Source organism: Leuciscus leuciscus, assembly GCF_965113295.1.
Source record: "Leuciscus leuciscus genome assembly, chromosome: 22".
Taxonomy (NCBI): domain Eukaryota; kingdom Metazoa; phylum Chordata; class Actinopteri; order Cypriniformes; family Leuciscidae; genus Leuciscus; species Leuciscus leuciscus.
Window position 1 is genome coordinate 25,628,041 of NC_138746.1, and position 18,822 is coordinate 25,646,862.

General features: G+C 35.1%; 2 protein-coding genes across 2 annotated transcripts; both read right to left on the reverse strand.

Moving 5' to 3' along the window:
• Positions 1-625: 625 nt before the first annotated feature.
• Positions 626-14,185, reverse strand: ipmka (inositol polyphosphate multikinase a). The gene is made up of 6 exons (XM_082154518.1): positions 13,809-14,185; positions 11,712-11,797; positions 10,197-10,293; positions 7,914-8,086; positions 2,509-2,590; positions 626-1,694 (listed from the first exon to the last, which is right to left on the reverse strand). The coding sequence occupies exons 1-6, from the start codon at positions 14,029-14,031 to the stop codon at positions 1,180-1,182; spliced, it is 1,176 nt and encodes a 391-aa protein (XP_082010644.1). The 5' UTR covers positions 14,032-14,185; the 3' UTR covers positions 626-1,179.
• Positions 14,186-15,046: 861 nt separating this feature from the next.
• On the reverse strand, positions 15,047-18,425 carry cisd1 (CDGSH iron sulfur domain 1). Its single transcript, XM_082154573.1, has 3 exons — positions 18,266-18,425; positions 17,411-17,616; positions 15,047-15,498 (listed from the first exon to the last, which is right to left on the reverse strand). The coding sequence occupies exons 1-3, from the start codon at positions 18,291-18,293 to the stop codon at positions 15,409-15,411; spliced, it is 324 nt and encodes a 107-aa protein (XP_082010699.1). The 5' UTR covers positions 18,294-18,425; the 3' UTR covers positions 15,047-15,408.
• Positions 18,426-18,822: the final 397 nt, after the last annotated feature.

Below are 18,822 nucleotides of genomic sequence, written 5' to 3' on the forward strand. Positions count from 1 at the left end.
CACCATCATTTTTAAAGCATAAGAGAACAATCAAGTGTCGATAGAACACTTTGGGCTACAGACAAATTTATTCCATATTAGACCTTTGAACAATTTACAAAGAGTTCTGAGATTTTGGACATTTGGGGTAAAAGATAAAAAAAGTCAAATGAAAAGTAGCTTTAAAATGCTATTAAAAAGAAACTCAATGGGATCTTATCAGCAAAGAATGCCAGCAGCATAAAATCAGTATGTGTCTGATATTTCTTTACGGTTCACATCATTTTGAGTTCTGCACTTTTAATGTCACTTATAAAAGAGCAGAAGCTGCATGATTGCAGGCATAACCTACCTTTAAGCTAAAATATGAATGACTGCTCATTGCTTATTGTTTTATTCAGCAATACTGAATTCAGAATACCCATTTTCTCTGTTAACAAGCCTTAGCTGTGATTTAAAAACACACACATTTTGCATTTTGTTGTATGATTTCAATTTTATATGAAAAGCATTTAACATGTTCTTGGGAAGCTTTCTTATTTTAAACAATAAAATAAAATTAAAAATTAAAAACGATATATATATATATATATATATATATATATATATATTCAGCAATACATATATATATATATATATATATATATATATATATATATATATATATAAAGATTCATTGTTTTTACAGATTCAAAATGATTTGTACATATTTGTAAAAAATTTAATAAATTACATTTTTTAAAAGGTACACCAACGTGGATATTTTAGGCAGTAAGAAAAAGTAAACATACAATAAAATCTAACTAGAATTTACTTTGGAATAAAAGCATCAATAGTTGTATCAGAAGTATAGCGTCATCAGTAACTCACATTGTGTGTTTTGATTAAATAATCATAATTGTTTTATTATGATTTTTTTTCCCCCTGAGGTATATCTATAATTTTTGTAAATCAATTAGTTGTTGACAAACGTGACAGCCTTTTTTTATCCAGAAGTTCTGTGCTCTGAAAGTTACAGTATGTTTTCATTGTACGATTAAATCTTATCTCAAAATAGAAAAATATGCCTCCAAATATATAACCCAATTTTCCAAATTCATTTAAAACAATAGATAGAAATATCAGACCAGAGAGAGAGAGAGAGAGAGAGAGAGAGAGAGAGAGAGAGAGAGAGAGAGAGAGATGGACTCTCTCAGGAGGTCAGATGTCAGTCTTTAGTATTTGTTCTAAAGTAGAGAGAAGGTTCCTCAGGCCGTACATGTATCCCTCATCCGGACTGTTGCTCGGAAATACATGAGCAAAATCGATCATCTTCACCTCCACTGCCTCCTCCTGTCCAAACTGTTTCTTCTCCCCCATTCCAATTTCCTCATGTTCCTCTTCTACACTTCCTGCACACATTCCGTTAGCGTCGGTCTCACGGCAGTACGGATGACTGTGTGTTAAACTGCCCTGAGTGCTCAGAGCCTCGTGGGGTTTGTTACAGTTGCTCTGTGGCTCCCCCTGCTGATGTCCTGTTCCTGTCTCAGCTCGCGTGTGTTTCCATCCGTTGAGTGTGCGAGGAGAGCCTTCATACACCAGCAGCAGAGAGCTGGCGTAGAAATGCAGCTGAGTCTGACCCTCAAACCAGCGGAGAATGCTTCGGATTTTAGAGATGATCAGGGAAACTGCATGCCTCTGTAAGTCTTCACCATTATGGAAGAATCTAGTCAGGCCTGAGGGAAGAAAAATTCATAGATTCATTTTTTTAGTTTTGAGACTACATGATCAGATGGAGAAAAACCACTTTATATCTTCATTATGAGTCCTAATCATAAATACAGTGCATTTTCACAATAACAGTTTAAATAAATAAAATAATTATTTAAAATGTTTTACATCTGATATACACATTTATATTTATGCCATTCTCATTAATTGAGTTAAGCACTTAAATTACATAAAATCATTACAGAGAAGTCCTATGTCCTAATTTCCTAATAAATAGAACAATTTGTAGTGGATGCGATGCTTTTGAACACTTTTTCTGTGGCATGCTGCGTTTTAATGTTTTAACGACAGCGACGATTGCTTAGCGCATGATAATAGCAGAACTCATTGTCTGAGAAAATATTTGCTCGCAAATAATGATCGATAATGCACAATAAGGCCTATCTGTTTCCATTAAAAATATAAAGCAATGAAAAATACTATTTGGCCAGTGGAAAAGATTGAGAAACACTTTCTCTGAATCTCTCTATAAACACAGTGCATTTTACAGTGCAGAATTATACTGTATATTTAGTCATGAAAAAAACAACCATGATACAAATTACATAGATAGATAGATAGATAGATAGATAGATAGATAGATAGATAGATAGATAGATAGATAGATAGATAGATAGATAGATAGATAGATAGAAGATAGAAGATAGATAGATAGATAGATAGATAGATAGAATAGATTCCAGGCCTGGACATTTCCATGTGCCTTGCATTCAAAACATAAATAAAATAAAGTTTAAAAAAATGAAATTGAAGTCAGACCATTTTTAATGGTGTCCTTTCCAAGACTGCGTCCATAGAACTGGTCAAGAGTAATGTAATTGTCTGAATTGATCTGGTACACCTGAGGTGAGAAAACAGGAGAGAAAAAGATCAGAGGAGATCCATCAGAGACATTACAATAAAGAAAAATATGAAAATATGCTTCAAAACATAGTGACCTGCCTTGCTGTCTAGACTTTAGCATTAATGCACCACAAATGTAAATGCTGTCTACATAGGCATCTCACTAGGTTTTAGAACAGCACTGGAGAAACTCGCATGCATACAGACTTAAAACTGTGATGAGCCTCACTGGATGGATCCTTACAGCCCGCCACACTACAAAACAAATGAAACAGACTGAAATAACATGGAAAGCAAGAACAAGAGAGAGAGAGCGAAAAGGAAGGAGAGGGTGACAGCAGCTGGCAAATATTTCCCAGCCTAGAGACACTGAAACCAATTAGGTGCAAAGAAACAAGTACGCAGAAACCAGAGAGAAAGGATGATAAACTGAGGAGGGGCTGGAGGAAGGAGACACCGAACAGAGGAAACAAGATGGAGACTTCACACTTAATGGAACTCACAAAAACTGTCAATAATAAACATTGCAATCTAAAATGCATTGCAACAACAGCATCAATTCTACAATGGACTTGTTGACCTGACTCTTTTCCAGGGTCATTTTTCTGTCCTGGCAGTAAGAAGAATTTGGCACAGTCAATCATACATGGAGCTACCCGGTGTGACATAATTGGCAAAATGTCATTTTGCTTTTCATTTATCATGGTTGGTTTAAACCTTGCAACACCTACTGGCTGTATATTATACCACACAATCTGATTGCCCAGGGCAGGGTTTTTCTAAATTGTTAATGCCAAGGACCCCCCAAATATGATGATCCAAAAATATAAAGGCAGCTATATTACATAGCTATATTTTCATGCATAAAGACCCACTTATACCATGTGAGAAAATATTAAATATTATATTATAAAGACAATGTTTTACAATTTATTTGATCAGCTTTTATATTGTCATAGTACCACAATAAACCATACAAATATTATTTGGAAAATATTTAATTTGTATTAAATTATGTTTTACATTTTTTCAATTAAACAGAATTTTATAGCACTATTCAGAATAGATCATATTCACAAGCAGTTTTACAGAAAACAGTGGCAAGGAAAAACTATATCACAAGTATAGTATAGTATAAGTACAGTGAAGTATATATAACACAAGTACAGACTATTCTTGCCAGCTTGTATGTTGCAAAGAACTAGTACTATATTATTATTTAGTATTAGTATTATCTAGTGTTTAGTATTATTTATTTACTATTCATTTTCTTAATGTTTTTAATAAGCTATTTTTATATTTGTATTAATGTTTATTTTTTATTTTTTATATATATATATTTTTTTTTATTTTCCACATTCAACTTATTTTATGTCAGTTAGATTTCAAATTTTCTAAACTGTTTTAGTTTTAAATTATATTTAACACAATTAACAATGTGTTTGTTTTTTTTTCTTTCTGACATCCTTTTGCTAGCACTACCTTATAAGATGATGATATCCTTCATTCAAGTGCTATTAAACCATTCAAGTGCAAAAAAAAGAAAGAAAAAAGAAAGAAAGAAAAAAGACCTCAAATCTGTACTGGTGTGTGTTTGTGGACAGAGCTCTCTGTGGACAAAACACATGGGGCCTCATGTGTAAAACTTTCCACAGATTTCATCCTAAAAGTGTGCATATTACAAAAGTTTTCAGATTTATAAAACTATGTTCACACCAGAACCTGTGCAAAAAACCCAGTCAGCGAAAGATTGTGTGTATGCATCTCCACCATGCCTCCTCCCCGGAATAACCACATATTGGGCTTACAACATCTAGTTTTACTATGCATGACGTCATCTGCATATCATCTCCATATGCATATTCCCATCCAAGTGATACCATGTTTAACGGTAGTACAAGACATTAGGAAAATATGAGATACGGACTATAAATGCCAGTTGTTCCGTCACACTACATTGCTAAAAATCTTTCAGTATCCTTGTATTGTTTTAGAATAATTAGGCTACATCAAATTTGTATAAAATACTTTTCAAAGAAAGATATTTCCTTCAAATTACATCCTTTAAATACAGTGGTATTTTTCATTATAAAGACCATGATTATTAGGCTACTGTCTGTCTGTACATGACAGACACCAACAGCACACTTGCTGCAATGTCTGTGTCATTAATGATAATCAAAGAACAAAAGACAAAGTGAAAATCACTCACTGCTCTTGACTGAATAACGTTTTTAGCTTTAATAAGGATTAATCTATATTCAATTTATAATTTATGCAGCAAAGACTGTGCAGTGTTTATTAAGTGCAGTTAATGCACAGACAAAGGAATGATCAATTTCTGTATCTACAATTAAAGTACCTGTTAGACCTACCTTAAAGTCTTAAACATAGGTCAAAAACAATGAAAACAAGAGCTTTTTTGTGCATTTTAGCAGGGCAGGTAAACATCTTAACAAGCCTGCCTTAGTGTTGAACCCTGATATATTAAAAGCTCAGCTAAATGTGACATTTGTTACAATGGGTTTAAGTGAAGATTGTTTTAAGTTCCCTTAAATTAAAGGTTGATCTATTTTTTAAGCATACTAAAATGTTAAAAATTATAGCTTATAATTATACTGTAATGTTGAATGGCTTTTAATGGCTAAAATAAAAAAAATCAACAAAAAAAATCAATTTAATATAGACATCAGTATGGGTATTCATACTTTGCACGTGACGTCACAAGTACTGGCTGGCGGGCAAGAACGTCGTTCTCCAGCAACGAAACCCAGTAAACTAATCAAGGATCTTGCCAGGACGTCGCCAGTTTTACTATACAAAAGTTGGTGTTTTGAGGTGTAAACGACATGCCAGATAGTTGTTGTGCGATTGGATGCACTAACCGCAGATGAGATAAGCTAACTGTACGTTCACACCGCCGCCGGCGAGAGCGGCAAAATTCATTGAAAATGAATGACTTCCGGGCACTCTGACGCTCTCGCCGGTGGCGGTGTGAATGCACAGTAACAGCTGTCGTCTTTTGCTAACAACAACAAAAGTGTGTGATAGGTTGTTTTGAGGTTTGTGATATATGGTTTTCAATGAGAACCAGAGATGAACCAACAGTAGAGCTAGATTATTTACGGAGGAATTATTACTGCTCGATTATCTTAAAAAAACGTGTCTGCTTTACACAATTTACCTTAATCCGAGTTAATCCTAGTCAATAGTTATGCAGCTAGCTCGCTAACAGACTTGATAGCTACTAGAAAGACCTGGAACTACAGGACTCTACGTTGAAAATACCCATTTGTTGCCCGCCAGGTATCCATGGTAGTCACGTGACTGCAAAGTATAAATTGGTATCAATGATGCATACTGCTTAGTAAAAAGATACCACTACACATTTAAAATACACCATCCTTATGTTGTTTCTACATTATTTTGGAGATTCTGGGCCCTATTTTAACGATCTAAGTACATGGTCTAAAGGTGTTTGTGTGTGCAAGTGCACTTAAATATGAAAATATGCTTCAGAACATAGTGACCTGCCTTGCTGTCTAGACTTTAGCATCAATGCACCACAAATGTAAATGCTGTCTACATAGGCATCTCTCTAGGTTTTAGAACAGGAGAAACTCACATGCATACAGATTTAAAACTGTGATGAGCCTCACTGTGTGTGCAAGTGCACTTAGGGTGTGTCCGAATCCACCTTTGCTAGTTTAAAGGGCCCCTATTATAGATTTTAAATCTGAAAGTGCACCGTATATTAAGTTATTTTCTTTCAAAAGTAAGAGTCGACTCTGGGTCAATTAAATGAATCGTTTTTCAAACGAGTCATAATCTGTTTTGTTGTGATATCAAGACGAAACATTAGCATATTGCCCGCCCACTTATTGCACGCACAGACACCAGGGAAAACTTGAACCTCAAACCTGCAGCTGATTCCTGTGGATACTGGAGAGCATCATGTCGAGAAGACGCTATGCTCTACAATGTGAAGGTAAAGCCAGTTTTTTTTTTTTTTCACTGCCCAAGGACGAGCATGTGAAGAATCAGTGGTTAAAATTCATCTTTACCATGATATCACAGCAGTATAATCCTAAACTTTTGCTGTGTTCCCTTTATTTCACTGACGAATTCAGTGCAGTATTCGCAAACCGCTTGCTCTTGAAAGATGGTGTTCAAAATACTTCGTTTTGAGTTTTATATTGTGTAGGTCTCCTGCTAACTGGCTAACTCACGTTATCACTGTCTTACTGAAATACTTCTGCTGATCAGATGTGTGCCACTATTACCTATGACTGTGTCTATTAATGCAGATTGTCTGTCGTTCTCACTACTTTGAGGAAAGATTAAGCATGGAGCAAGATTTGTTTTACCAACGTTTATGTTACATCAGTCATTCACGCTAGAGCTCGGCTAATGTATACATTGCATACATGCACTGTTATTGATACAGTTTCCACGTGTTCACCGCAATATATTACAAAAATACTCTGTAAATAAATTAGTACAAGTAAAATAATCGGTTTGTTGATGGACATGCACTAGTTAATGCTGACGGTGAGGAATTACAGTTGCAACATCTCATAATGTACCTCAAACTGAGCAGTGTATCACTGAGAAATGTCCTGCTCGAGTCGTCCTTGCAATGGAGGTTCGGGTTGAATGACTAGTTCTTCCAGTGTTTCATCATCGGACTCTCGCTCGCATTGATATGGTAAAATCGCAAAGGAAAAACATTTGTTGTCTTGTAAACGTTACCTAATAGCCCATAAAACAGAACATAAACCTGACAGAATAATCCAATAAAAGGTCGGTCACTAACAACGAATGCAGTCAATGAGCATAAAATGTCACTGTTTTCACTGTCATGATAAATGCATCGGGGCCAGAATATCTTTAGACTCAATGATGGAATTAATTTGATCTCTCTATCTCTTCTCATGTGCCCTTCTTCACAGTGCAGAACAATGAGGTGCAGAGAGCAAAAGCAGAGGAGTGTGTGTAACTGACCACTGGTTTCATCACAATCTTATCATCAAATGTCTTATCAGTATTCCTCAGAGGTAATTAACGAGAGTCTGGATAAGCTCTGGATATCGATCATGCCTTAAGACAGCAGACGGGGATTTCTGTTCTGCAGCATTGAAAGCAAACCTAGAGCCCTCAAATAATCTGAAGCTTAATATTGTGTTTATGAACTCTCACAGTTTGTAATAAGGAAATCAGATACTAAGGGGAGTATACGGAGATAAAACAACAAGGGAAAAGGAGATCCTGCATAATGAATATAAGGAAAGTTAACAAATCACACACGCATGCTGTCTCACCCTCATTCCCAGTAACAGGAATCCGATCTCTTCCATCAGAGGATACTTGCTAATCTGCTCTTCACGTTTTTCTAGTGACGCAAACGGGTCGTAACTTCTCTTCCCCATCTTCACATCCATGATGCAGGGCCGTAAGAACCTCTTCGTCACATCCTCCAGTTTCAGATACAGCTCTGAGATATGAGAGATAAAGAAGACACGGTTTTGTGCATTTGATGACAGAATGACAGCCAGTGTTGTTTTAGCAGATCTATTCTTATGGCTGGCAGACGAGTATTCTACATTGTTGTTGTAAATTCTGCTGATTTGTCACCAAGATGGCTAACACGGTTTAAAATGACAAATGCCTTGTGATAGTCTTGAAACTATAATGTTAAACCAATATAAATACATACTAGGCCTACTGTATACACAAAGGTCGATAAGATTATTTCATGTTTTTGAAGGAACCCAGGATAAGCTAATAAAAATATATTCTAAGAAAGTTCTGCCAATGTTCCCATTAAGTTATGAAAACGTTATTTTGAAATCTTCGCTGAATGTTCAGGGTTTTTTTTATGTTAAAAAAAAATTTTATATCTTCTTCATTATATGAATGTAAAGGGAACATTCTGTTTTATATTTTTGCAAACATTATGAGAACATTGCTTTTGAGTGTTCTCTGAATGTTTTAGAACAAGTAGTAACATTTAAATAAATACATTATATATATATATATATATATATATATATATATATATATATATATATATATATATGTGTGTGTGTGTGTGTGTGTGTGTGTGTGTGTGTGTGTGTGTGTGTGTGTGTGTGTGTGTGTGTGTGTGTGTGTGTGTGTGTGTGTGTGTGTGTGTGTGTGTGTTTTTGTGCTTACATTTTAAGAACTTTCAAAGAACCTTGCCAGAACGTTAGCCAAAGTAAGGCCGCATTTATTTGGCCAGTAAATACAGAAAAATGTGAAATACTATTACAGTTTAAAATAAATGTTTTCTATTTTAATATATTTTAACATGCTATATATTTCTGTGATGGCAAAGCTGAATTGTCAGCATCATCCAGTCTGCATTGTCACATGATCCTTCAAATCATTCTAATATGCTGATTTGCTGCTCAAAAAAACATTTCTTATTAGTCATCAATGTTGAAAACAGTTGTGCTGCTTCATATTTTTGTGGAAACCATTTCATGATTCTTTGATGAATAGAAAGTTCAAAAGAACAGCATTTATTTGAAACAGAAATCTTTTGTTACAATGTAAAAAGTCATTACTGTCAGTTTTGATCAATTTAATGCACCATTGTTGAATATAGGCTATTAATAAAACAAAAAATGTTACGTAAAAATGTAAAAAGTAAATTCAATTTAATTTAATAAAAAAAAAAAAAAAGATATATATGATTATTGCTAGGTTATTATATTATTTAAACTGCAGGCCCAACTAGAGTTGCCGAGTCCAGGAAAACCATTTAAAAAATGTCGTCTTCTTCAGTGTCTGAATGGCTCACAACTGATTTCTACAATCACACTGAACACTGTACCTTTAAGTGATGTTTCAGAGGCCAAGCCTCCACGATCAGTCAATTATTTCTGACAAGTTCTTTTTCAGTGCTGTCAACTGACACAGTATTTATGGTGTCATCACTGGGATGGCCACTCACAAACACAAGGAGGCAGACAGAGAACAGCAGTGTAAAGTCCAATGATAAACTGAACACTCCTTTAATGGTCATAGACTACATACAGACTAAACAAACACACTGTAAAGCACATGTTCTTTGGACACATGGCAACATGCATAATGATGATAAGAGCGTTTTAATAACCTTACAATAAAAAATAAAAAACACTGCTGGATGACACCCCATACCACATAGCAAACCATCTATCAATTATTAACTCATTGGCAACGCTCTAAATTCGCCAAACATAGATAACACTAACTAGAGCTGACCTTCAAGCTTGACTGCTAAAGGAACCATTTTAATGGACAGGATTGCTGAGTTCAACCGTGTGACGCAACACGTCATAAGTAATTTAAAGTCAACATGAAATTGCATAATGACCTTGCATTTGATCAATGTTCATTGTGCATGATTCATCTGTGCATATTATTCCAAATAAAACAAATGTTTGCCTTCATAATCTTATCAAAACGTAACAACTTGCTCCACCCCTGTTCAATATCCTATTTTGTTCTTAAATACATACGATTATGGAAGTAAAATGGGTTGCAGATGTTATTTCATGTTGACATCTACATCTTGATATGAAAACTTATCTCACCATGTGGCGACTCCCGTGGCGCCCATGTGCCGTAGAACCTGGGAAGATGTCGTTGCAGGTCCAGTAGTCTTGTGTCTGTGCAGTCTTTGGAATATACCTGCAGGGAAAAAAAAGTGACATGTGCCTTTACTCTGAAACCAGTAGTGTAACTATTAGTAAATTGGTAAGATTATTGGTAAGTTGGTAAGAATTTTTATGTTTTTAAAAAATAAATTTATTTTGCCCACCAAGGCAAAAATTAATTTGATTAAAAATACAGTAAAAACAGTAATATTGTGAAATATTTTACAATTTAAAATAACTGTTTTGTATTTTTTTTTTTTATTGTATTATATAATTTATTCCTGTAATGTCAATGCTGAATTTTAAGCATCATTACTTCAGTGTCACATGATCCTTCAGAAATCATTCTAATATGCTGATTTGCTGCTCAAGAAACCTTTCTTATTATTATCTATGTTGGAAAACAGTTGTGCTGATTCTTTGATGAATAGAATATTTATTTTAAATATAAATATTTTTACTGTCACTTTTGATCAATTAAATGCATTCTAGCTGAATAAAAGTAGGGCTGTCACAATTACTCGATTAAATTAAAAGTACTCGATAAAAAAATAAAATAAAAATAATAAAACATCCTCAATTGCAATTTACCTGTGTTGTTGATTAACTGTGTCGGCAAAGTACTGGCAAAATACCGTAAGTGGCACATTCCAAGGATGAGAATCCATGAAACGCATGATTAGACGGGTTTTATAAGGCTGCACAATATATTTAAACCATTTAAAAATCATAATATAGTGTTGTGCTATTGTGACATCACAAAGTCTGCGACTCAATTAAATAAGTAAGTAGCCTTTATGTGCTGCGGTTTAAGAGTGAAGCGCCACGCTTTTATTTACATGCACCAGGTTATGTGTTTCTCAGAGCCGCTTCGTTCACAGTAAATGCTGCTCAACACAAAACCAGTCTCTGCATGTGCTGTTTGTTTGGGTTTCCAATAACGTGCATTTGGGAACGCATATAAAGACTGGTGTGCTCTTTGAGTTTCATATTGAAGTGTTGCACTGTTATCATTTAGGCGACATGCGTGGAGCTCAGCACCTTGGCTAACAAACTCCAGCATAACATTCATCTGGCACCATTTCACCAGATTTGTAACGTAAACCTTTGCCAACACAGGAGAGCACATCACCATGTTTCTATGCGAATTGTTGTTCATCATGTTGTTTGTCTATTTTTATTACCACAAAAAAAAAGAAAATCCAATTGTCAAAATAATCGACGATTTCTTGATTACCTTCTTAGTGACCTTCTTAATATCTTTAAACAAAATCTTACCCCAACCTTCGGAACAGTATTTATTTTAATGGAGTGAAACATGTTACTGTATTGTGCTTGGCTGTCAGGAGTTTTTTCTAGTATTCAGGGTGTTATTTTGGTTTAGGTTTGTCCCTCATTATTTGCATGCAACTATCGCTGCTGTATAGATATTGTACTGTGGATTTAAATTACCTGTGTGTAGAAGTGTACCTCCCGTGGGCCTCTCGGAGGAGGTTGTAGCTGCTTCAGAATTGTTCCATCAGGATGCTGCAGAACACCTGTGCAATTATAGTGAACCAAACACTGAAAACCTGTCGGCACTTTATCATCATGACAACTTGTGACTATTTCCAGTGTGAATGCTTTTATGGCAGCCGGGAAAACATCTCAAGGAAAACTTAGGAGAGAATAAAACCACATAAATGACACTATAAGAATTAGCTATATTAAGTGCCAACAAACTCAGGATTTAATAAATAGGCTACCTAAAGGGGTGACAGGAAGTTAATTTTATTTTTTATTTTTTTGAAGCATGTAACTAGGGTTGGGTATCAAAAATCGATTCCAATTCTGAAATCAGATACTTAAGGTTAGGCATCGGACACTTGAAATTAAATTGAAATTTCGGTTCTTCTTATCGATTCATGTGTGCACATTTTAAAGTGATTTCAAACAATTTTCAAGCGCAAGAAGGAGCGGAAGAGAACTCAATTCGGTACTTGCTCCTCGCGCTGTTTTCTTTGCGCGCACATCCAAAGCAAGCGCATAGAGCTGCCTGTATAGTGTGTGATACCGAATTGAGTTCTCGTACACGTCTTCTTGCACTTGAACGCACAAATACAACAAAATTATGTCGAAATATCCTTGTAAACACAGTTGAACGTAAACAGTTGAGAAAGAAAACGCACGTGTAACAGTTACCAAAAAAGTTTCAGTGGAAACAGCTATTTTCGACTTCGGGCTGAAATGGTTTTGGAGTGACTGAAAGAATAATCTCTTGATTAAAATACAATAAAACTGTAATATTATGAAATATTATTACAATTTAAAATAATTGTTTTCTATTTTAATACATTCGAAAATTTCTTTTTATTCCAGTCATGGCAAGACCAATTTTTCAGCATCATTACTCCAGTCTTCAGTGTCACATGATCAGAAATAATTATGTTGATTTGGTGCTCAAGATTCAAGAAACATATCTTATTATTATCCATGTTGAAAACAGTTGTGCTGATTCAAATTTTGGTGGAAACCTAATAAATAGGTAATACATACTTTGATAAATAGAACTTTCAAAAGAACCGCATTTATTTAGAATAAAATATTTGGTAATAAAAAATATAGATATTTAAGTTCTCCTTTTAAAACAATATAAGTTTGGAACATGATGGTAGGTGATACAGAATTGTTATTTTGGGGTGAACTATTCCTTTAACACAAGAAAAGACAAAGTGCTGACCACTGGCAATCTGACAATCCATCAGATAACAGCTCACATCTCATTCACTCACAAAATCCCCATGACAGAGCCACAAATGACACATAAGAGTTACTACAACAGAGGAAATGATGTCATCTGACTGTAGGCAGAGAGAAGGTAATTGTTTCTTTTCATAGAAATCACCATGACGACATCCCACGTTAAACAAATGTGACAACAAATCCTGTGACCCTTTAATAAACTATAATTAGTTATCTAATACTTTTAGCACATATTACTCAACCAACCCTGTTAGGAAAACCTGTGCAAAGTCCTCCACAGGTCACAAGTAAATTTACTCTCAGAAAAAAAAGAAAAGAAAAAAAAGTTCTTTAAAGAAATGTGTACAGGATCCCTATTGGAATTTATATCATAATTTATAGCAACAGTCCTACAAAGATCCTTAGAATGCACAATTACCAATAAAATGTCCTATACCATTAGGAAAGTAAATTAAAGAAAATCTTTTAGGATTGGAAAATTCCTATAGATCAATCTGCGGTTTCCTTTACTATTCCAACATTATTCCACAAAAGACTCCTGTAGGAATTACAATTGATCCAGTAGGATGCCATTTGATTATTATAGGATTGGTTTATAAAACTATAAAATTGGTTTGATACTGCCTATAATGGGTGTTCATAATCCAATCCAAACAGTATGATGAAATCTAATAATCCAAATATCAAACAACTTAACTATTAACTATTCACATTCCTTCATCAATCCCTAAAAAAAACAAAAAAACATGAATACAGCATTTCTAAGAAACATGATGATTAAGAACTTTACAGAAGTTATAAACTGACCAGTGTTATTGATCCCGCATTTATGCCCGGCCACCTGATGAGAAAAGGGCACGCATCCATCCAGGAACACCTGCTTTACTGACCCTTTCTTTTTATTGTCTTTTTCCAGTTTTTCCAGCGTTCGAGCTGATGAGTCCATGATTTGACTATCTGCAGACACGTTCAGGGTGAACTTATCCAAGTTGAAGGGAAACTGGAAAAACTTCTGTAAATGATTTTCCATATCTGACAGTTATTCTATTAATTAAAACTCAAAACGTCTCTTTCATCTGATCAGATAGGCGTCTGGAGCCCCGAATGTTTTCGTTCATTCACTCGTCTTTAGTTTTTCTACACTGCAGGAGCGCGACGCGTCGTTCGGGTTGTTGAATGAGTCGTGACGTGAGCACGCATTCCGCCAATCAAAGTTGGCGTACTCACAGGTTGCGCTCTGGTTCCTGAATGGGACGTGACGTAAGCAAGCAGTCCACCAATCAAAGTCGGCGTTCTCACAGGTTGCGTTCTAGCGTCCCGTCCGCGCTATTTTTAATTGTAGAAGTTTATATATTTGACTCCGCTTATGGTTTTAACTATGGTTTTCACACTTCAAACTCTTTATTTAAATATCAAATCCGCAATCTAAAGAGGGGATTTAAAATAATGCAATGACTTGCAATTGCTTTAAGTCGTTGATCAGCAAGAATTGAAGTTTATTCAAGCGATAAACTGTGAAATCTAGAATGTTTCATAAAAAAAAACAAAAAACATATCAGTCTCAGAAAGTCAGTTTGACATGGTTTATTAAACATCAAACTTATGCAGTGTACTTTTATGAGAGAGAGAGAGAGAGAGAGAGAGAGAGAGAGAGAGAGAGAGAGAGAGAGAGAGAGAGAGAGAGAGAGAGAGAATAGGCTACAATTTCACAGAAAAAGACTAACATGATTTTGCTTCATGTAACATTTTCTCTTCTGCTACAGAAATATATCTCATCTTTCCACAAGCAGAGGCAAAATGTAGCCTACCAAATTAGATTTTAAATGACATAAAGCAGTACCTATCAGATTCAGTGACTCATGATTCAAAAATAGAGAGATTAAAGGAGAGTGTCACTTTAAATACATTTAATGTCAGTGGTCACATCATGTGAAGTTTAACAGGCAACACACACACAGAGCAAATGAGAAGGTGGCCATTTGGTTTCCATACCCATTTCACATTCATATTTATCATATATGGACAAACAAAGATTCAGTTCAAACTCAGACTAATGTGTTTTTATTCAAGTTTTAATCTGTAGTGCATCTACAGTAATGTGACCAGTGTTCAAGCACATAAACATGTTTAGGAGATTTTGGCTAAGCCAGAAATCTGTACATCAGTCATCCCATAAAGTCTAAGCAGATACAAAGAGAAAATAGATATGAAAATAGTATGTATTGCTTAACAACGACCCCCAGAAAGCAGATCATTGGAACCTGTCAAGCATACACTATATGATTAAACACACAAACACGGGATAATATAATCACACATTTAATCCCAGCAGCCCCGACCACACATTTAAAGCCAAGACACATAATCTCTATCGCAGAGAATGGACTTTCATGAGCAGTGGAATCGCTCAGGCCTCCTTGCGTTTTATGATCAGAGGACCAACGTTGTCTCCCGTTTCCTGATTGTGTTTCGCATGTGCGCCATCACAGTATGGAAACTGTAAGAAAGAGACCAGAGAAAACAATTTCATTACAGATGTGTTACAACATGTTTGATGTCACTGAATCTCACGGCTCATGTAACCAAAATGTGACCATCACCACTAGGCTTGCTGCATTAGTCTGTTACTGGTGTTACGCGGTGTTCGGCCGTAGGCTACACCGATTACATTACTTGGTCACCGTGGCACACTGTCGTTTTGCCTTTCTTATAGAAATAAAAAACATTTAGTACAGTTGGACAACGGACGCTACAATTATAAACTACAAGTGAGATAATCGATAAGACGATGGCGGAGGATTTGGTGCGCAACAGTGCCTGAGCATCATTGACAAATCTCTTATCTTGTAAAATGTGCAATCAGAACCACTGTTCCCCATCAAAGTCCCTTTTAGGCAAGTCATATCACTTAGCAGCCATTTTTGAAACGCCAGTTATTTCAGTCATACAAGTGCAGCTCCTGTCTCTTTAAATGGGGAAATTCTCCAAAGCTGTTCACCAAGCTTAAATAAATTTCATCTGGCAACAACTGTCTCGTAAATGTTGTTTCTTATGCTCATATAACTTAAAAAAAGGTTATTTTTCAGGCTAGACTGGCCAATGCGCATGTGCAGTCATAAGTGCGCGTCTCATAACACTGATGCTGCATCTGAAATCGAATACTTCCCTACAATATAGTATGCGTAAAACGGTACGCCAAAAGAGTAGTATGTCCGAATATATGGTATTGGATAAACAGTAGGCAAAAAGTCCCAGGATGACCTACTACTTCTGGTGAGATTCTGAAGTCACTTTACTGATTCTGGACACTTTACTATCCCACGAGAGAGGATTTGTGAATGGAGGTGAAGCGACTAGGGGTGTAACAGTATATCGTGTCACAATATATCGCAATTCAAAAATGCAACAATATGTATCGTGGATAGTGACAATATATATTGTGTATAGTTCACCCAAAATAAAAATTACTGTGTGAGAAAAAAATTCAAGTTTACAGAGTTTTAGTGTCAGTACTACATTAAACTACTATACATAATGTTGAATATAATGTATAATAATGCAATAGGGGAATATTTGTGGGTCCTGATAATGCCAAATGTATTTTGTTAGCAGTAAAAAGTGGTCTTCACTACTTTAAATATATCTAGTGAGTGACAGAGTGCAAGCATATTAGTCTAAAATAATTCAGTATTTTCAGCTTCAGAATTATGAATATTTTTATTCTGGTGTCACCATTGTCCAGTGCATTGGGTTACCAGCACCAATTCCAAGCCTATTCATTTATACCCACAATGTAATATCAAATTTAGCATTTTAATCAACAGTACATTTGCATATAGAACATGTTTTTGAACAGTTTTTTTTTTTAACATGACTTTTTTCCCTTTAGATGAAATGAATGTTTTCCCCTCCTGCTGCCTTTGATGGCCCCTGAATAATTAGCCTTGTGGAATTTCAGAATTTAAGATTCAGGTGACTGACAAAAACAGAATTCTGGAACGTAGTACTCATAAATAAAGACAATGACAGTTTGCAAGTGACCTGTTGCAGGTGCAGGTTAAAAGCAGTTGGACCCGCCCCCGCATGATCGAAATGGGAATGCTAACAGACAGGTTCAAGATAAACACCTCCTTGAATCAATCCCACCCTTGTGTACATGTATTATAAGTATGTACATAATAAACATTTCTCCTGATTTGGCATCTGCAAGAGACATTTAATTTCAGTTTCTCCAGGGGGAACTTGCTTTGGAAAATGGGCAGAACCTCAACACTCACATTTCTGATTCTACTGTTTCCCTATTTTGACAGTCAATGGTTCAAAGTTTGACAGTCAATGGTTCAAAGTTTGACAGTCAATGGTTCAAAGTTTGTCAGTTTGTCTTAAGTTTGACTTAAGTTCTTTCTCACCTTTTTGGATCTCCAGCACCGACAGTACACGGCTTTGTCGCCCAGGTCCTCAATGTCAAACGCATGCACCACTTTGGGGTTGTCTTTTTGCAGATCAAGGTTCACTTTAGGTTTCACACATTTGGCTTTGTTGAAAAATGTTTGGTAGATGAGGATTCCCACTGCTGCAGCTCCAAATGTCACGGACACTGCAGTGATGATCTCAGCTAGAGGAGGACAGAATTAAGAGATCTTACCATACAGACATTGTACAGCGCTTATATGCTTGCATAAGATGAAATAATACTAATAATGTTACAAATATGTCCAAATACTTAAAAATAATGTAATTAATACATTAATATTGCTACTTACATTAATCATATAAAATGTAGGCTATAAAAAAATTCCCACAGATTCTACAAGCCTTTTAGTCCAATAACAATATTAACATTGTTACTTAAACTTACATAAAATTGCTACTAAAGATTGTACGTTGTTCTGTGACTCCAATAACATCACAATGACAAATCTACTGTTTGAAACATTAAACGTTGAATCTGTATTAAATAAAAAGTCATAGTAACCATATCCATGTTAGTCAAATTGAAACAGTATTTCATTAATAGAAACCTGATACGAACAGAGATAGTTTATTAGATTCTCAACTACAGCGAGCAAAAGCAAACACAGATCATCCGAGACAATCATGAAATGTGTTTGTGAATCACATCTTGCAAATGTACGTGTATTCCATTAGTTTCTTTACAGCTAAATTCCGACCATAAACAAACACACACAGCATGAGCAAAATAGCACATTTCTACAACACTCCTACAAAACACCTTTATATAACATCTTCAGTAAGATCTTTACCTTTATGAGAGGAGATTGACGCGCTCATGTTTAATTATTACTGTTTGTATTATTTATTATTATTGTTTGCTCATAATTTAAAGATCTTCAAGCGTCCTCAAGGCCAAGTGAAGAGTTCAATATGCTTAACCCAGCGCTGTATTTACGCAAAATGCGAGTTACTGCGCATAAGTAGGACTTTTACTTTGACATCCCCTTCAATTCGAGCATGTGTGCGGTGAAGGGGGAAATAAGAGTGATCATTACACGCCAAAACGAGCCTTCAGTCCAAAAGAAAAGTATCTGTGATTTTAATGTGTAATAATAAGTGTAATACAATATTTATTACTTAGTGATTTAATTAAACGAAATGATTTAAATTAAATTTATATTAAGTTTTCTTTCTATATAAAATAATGCCAGTATTTTCATAGAATGAAAATTTATAGTTTTAAAAGCTCTGAACGTATACATTACATACACTACTTATAATATCATATTTATGGTTAAACCATTTATTATAAAATACTCTTAATAACACATTACACATCATAAGGAAACAAAACACAGGCATGATG

What these genes read in the sequence shown, in the direction of transcription:
- ipmka (XM_082154518.1), bottom strand. Translation starts at nt 14,031, where the DNA reads ATGGAAAATCATTTACAGAAGTTTTTCCAGTTTCCCTTCAACTTGGAT. An exon ending in ATGCGGGATCAATAACACTG is followed by an intron (nt 11,798 to 13,808) that starts GTCAGTTTATAA and finishes ATAATTGCACAG; the next exon opens with GTGTTCTGCAGCATCCTGAT. An exon ending in GCCACGGGAGTCGCCACATG is followed by an intron (nt 8,087 to 10,196) that starts GTGAGATAAGTT and finishes CTCATATCTCAG; the next exon opens with AGCTGTATCTGAAACTGGAG.
- cisd1 (XM_082154573.1), bottom strand. Translation starts at nt 18,293, where the DNA reads ATGAGCGCGTCAATCTCCTCTCATAAAG. An exon ending in GTCAATCTCCTCTCATAAAG is followed by an intron (nt 17,617 to 18,265) that starts GTAAAGATCTTA and finishes GTCCTCCTCTAG; the next exon opens with CTGAGATCATCACTGCAGTG. An exon ending in GGTGCTGGAGATCCAAAAAG is followed by an intron (nt 15,499 to 17,410) that starts GTGAGAAAGAAC and finishes TCTTTCTTACAG; the next exon opens with TTTCCATACTGTGATGGCGC.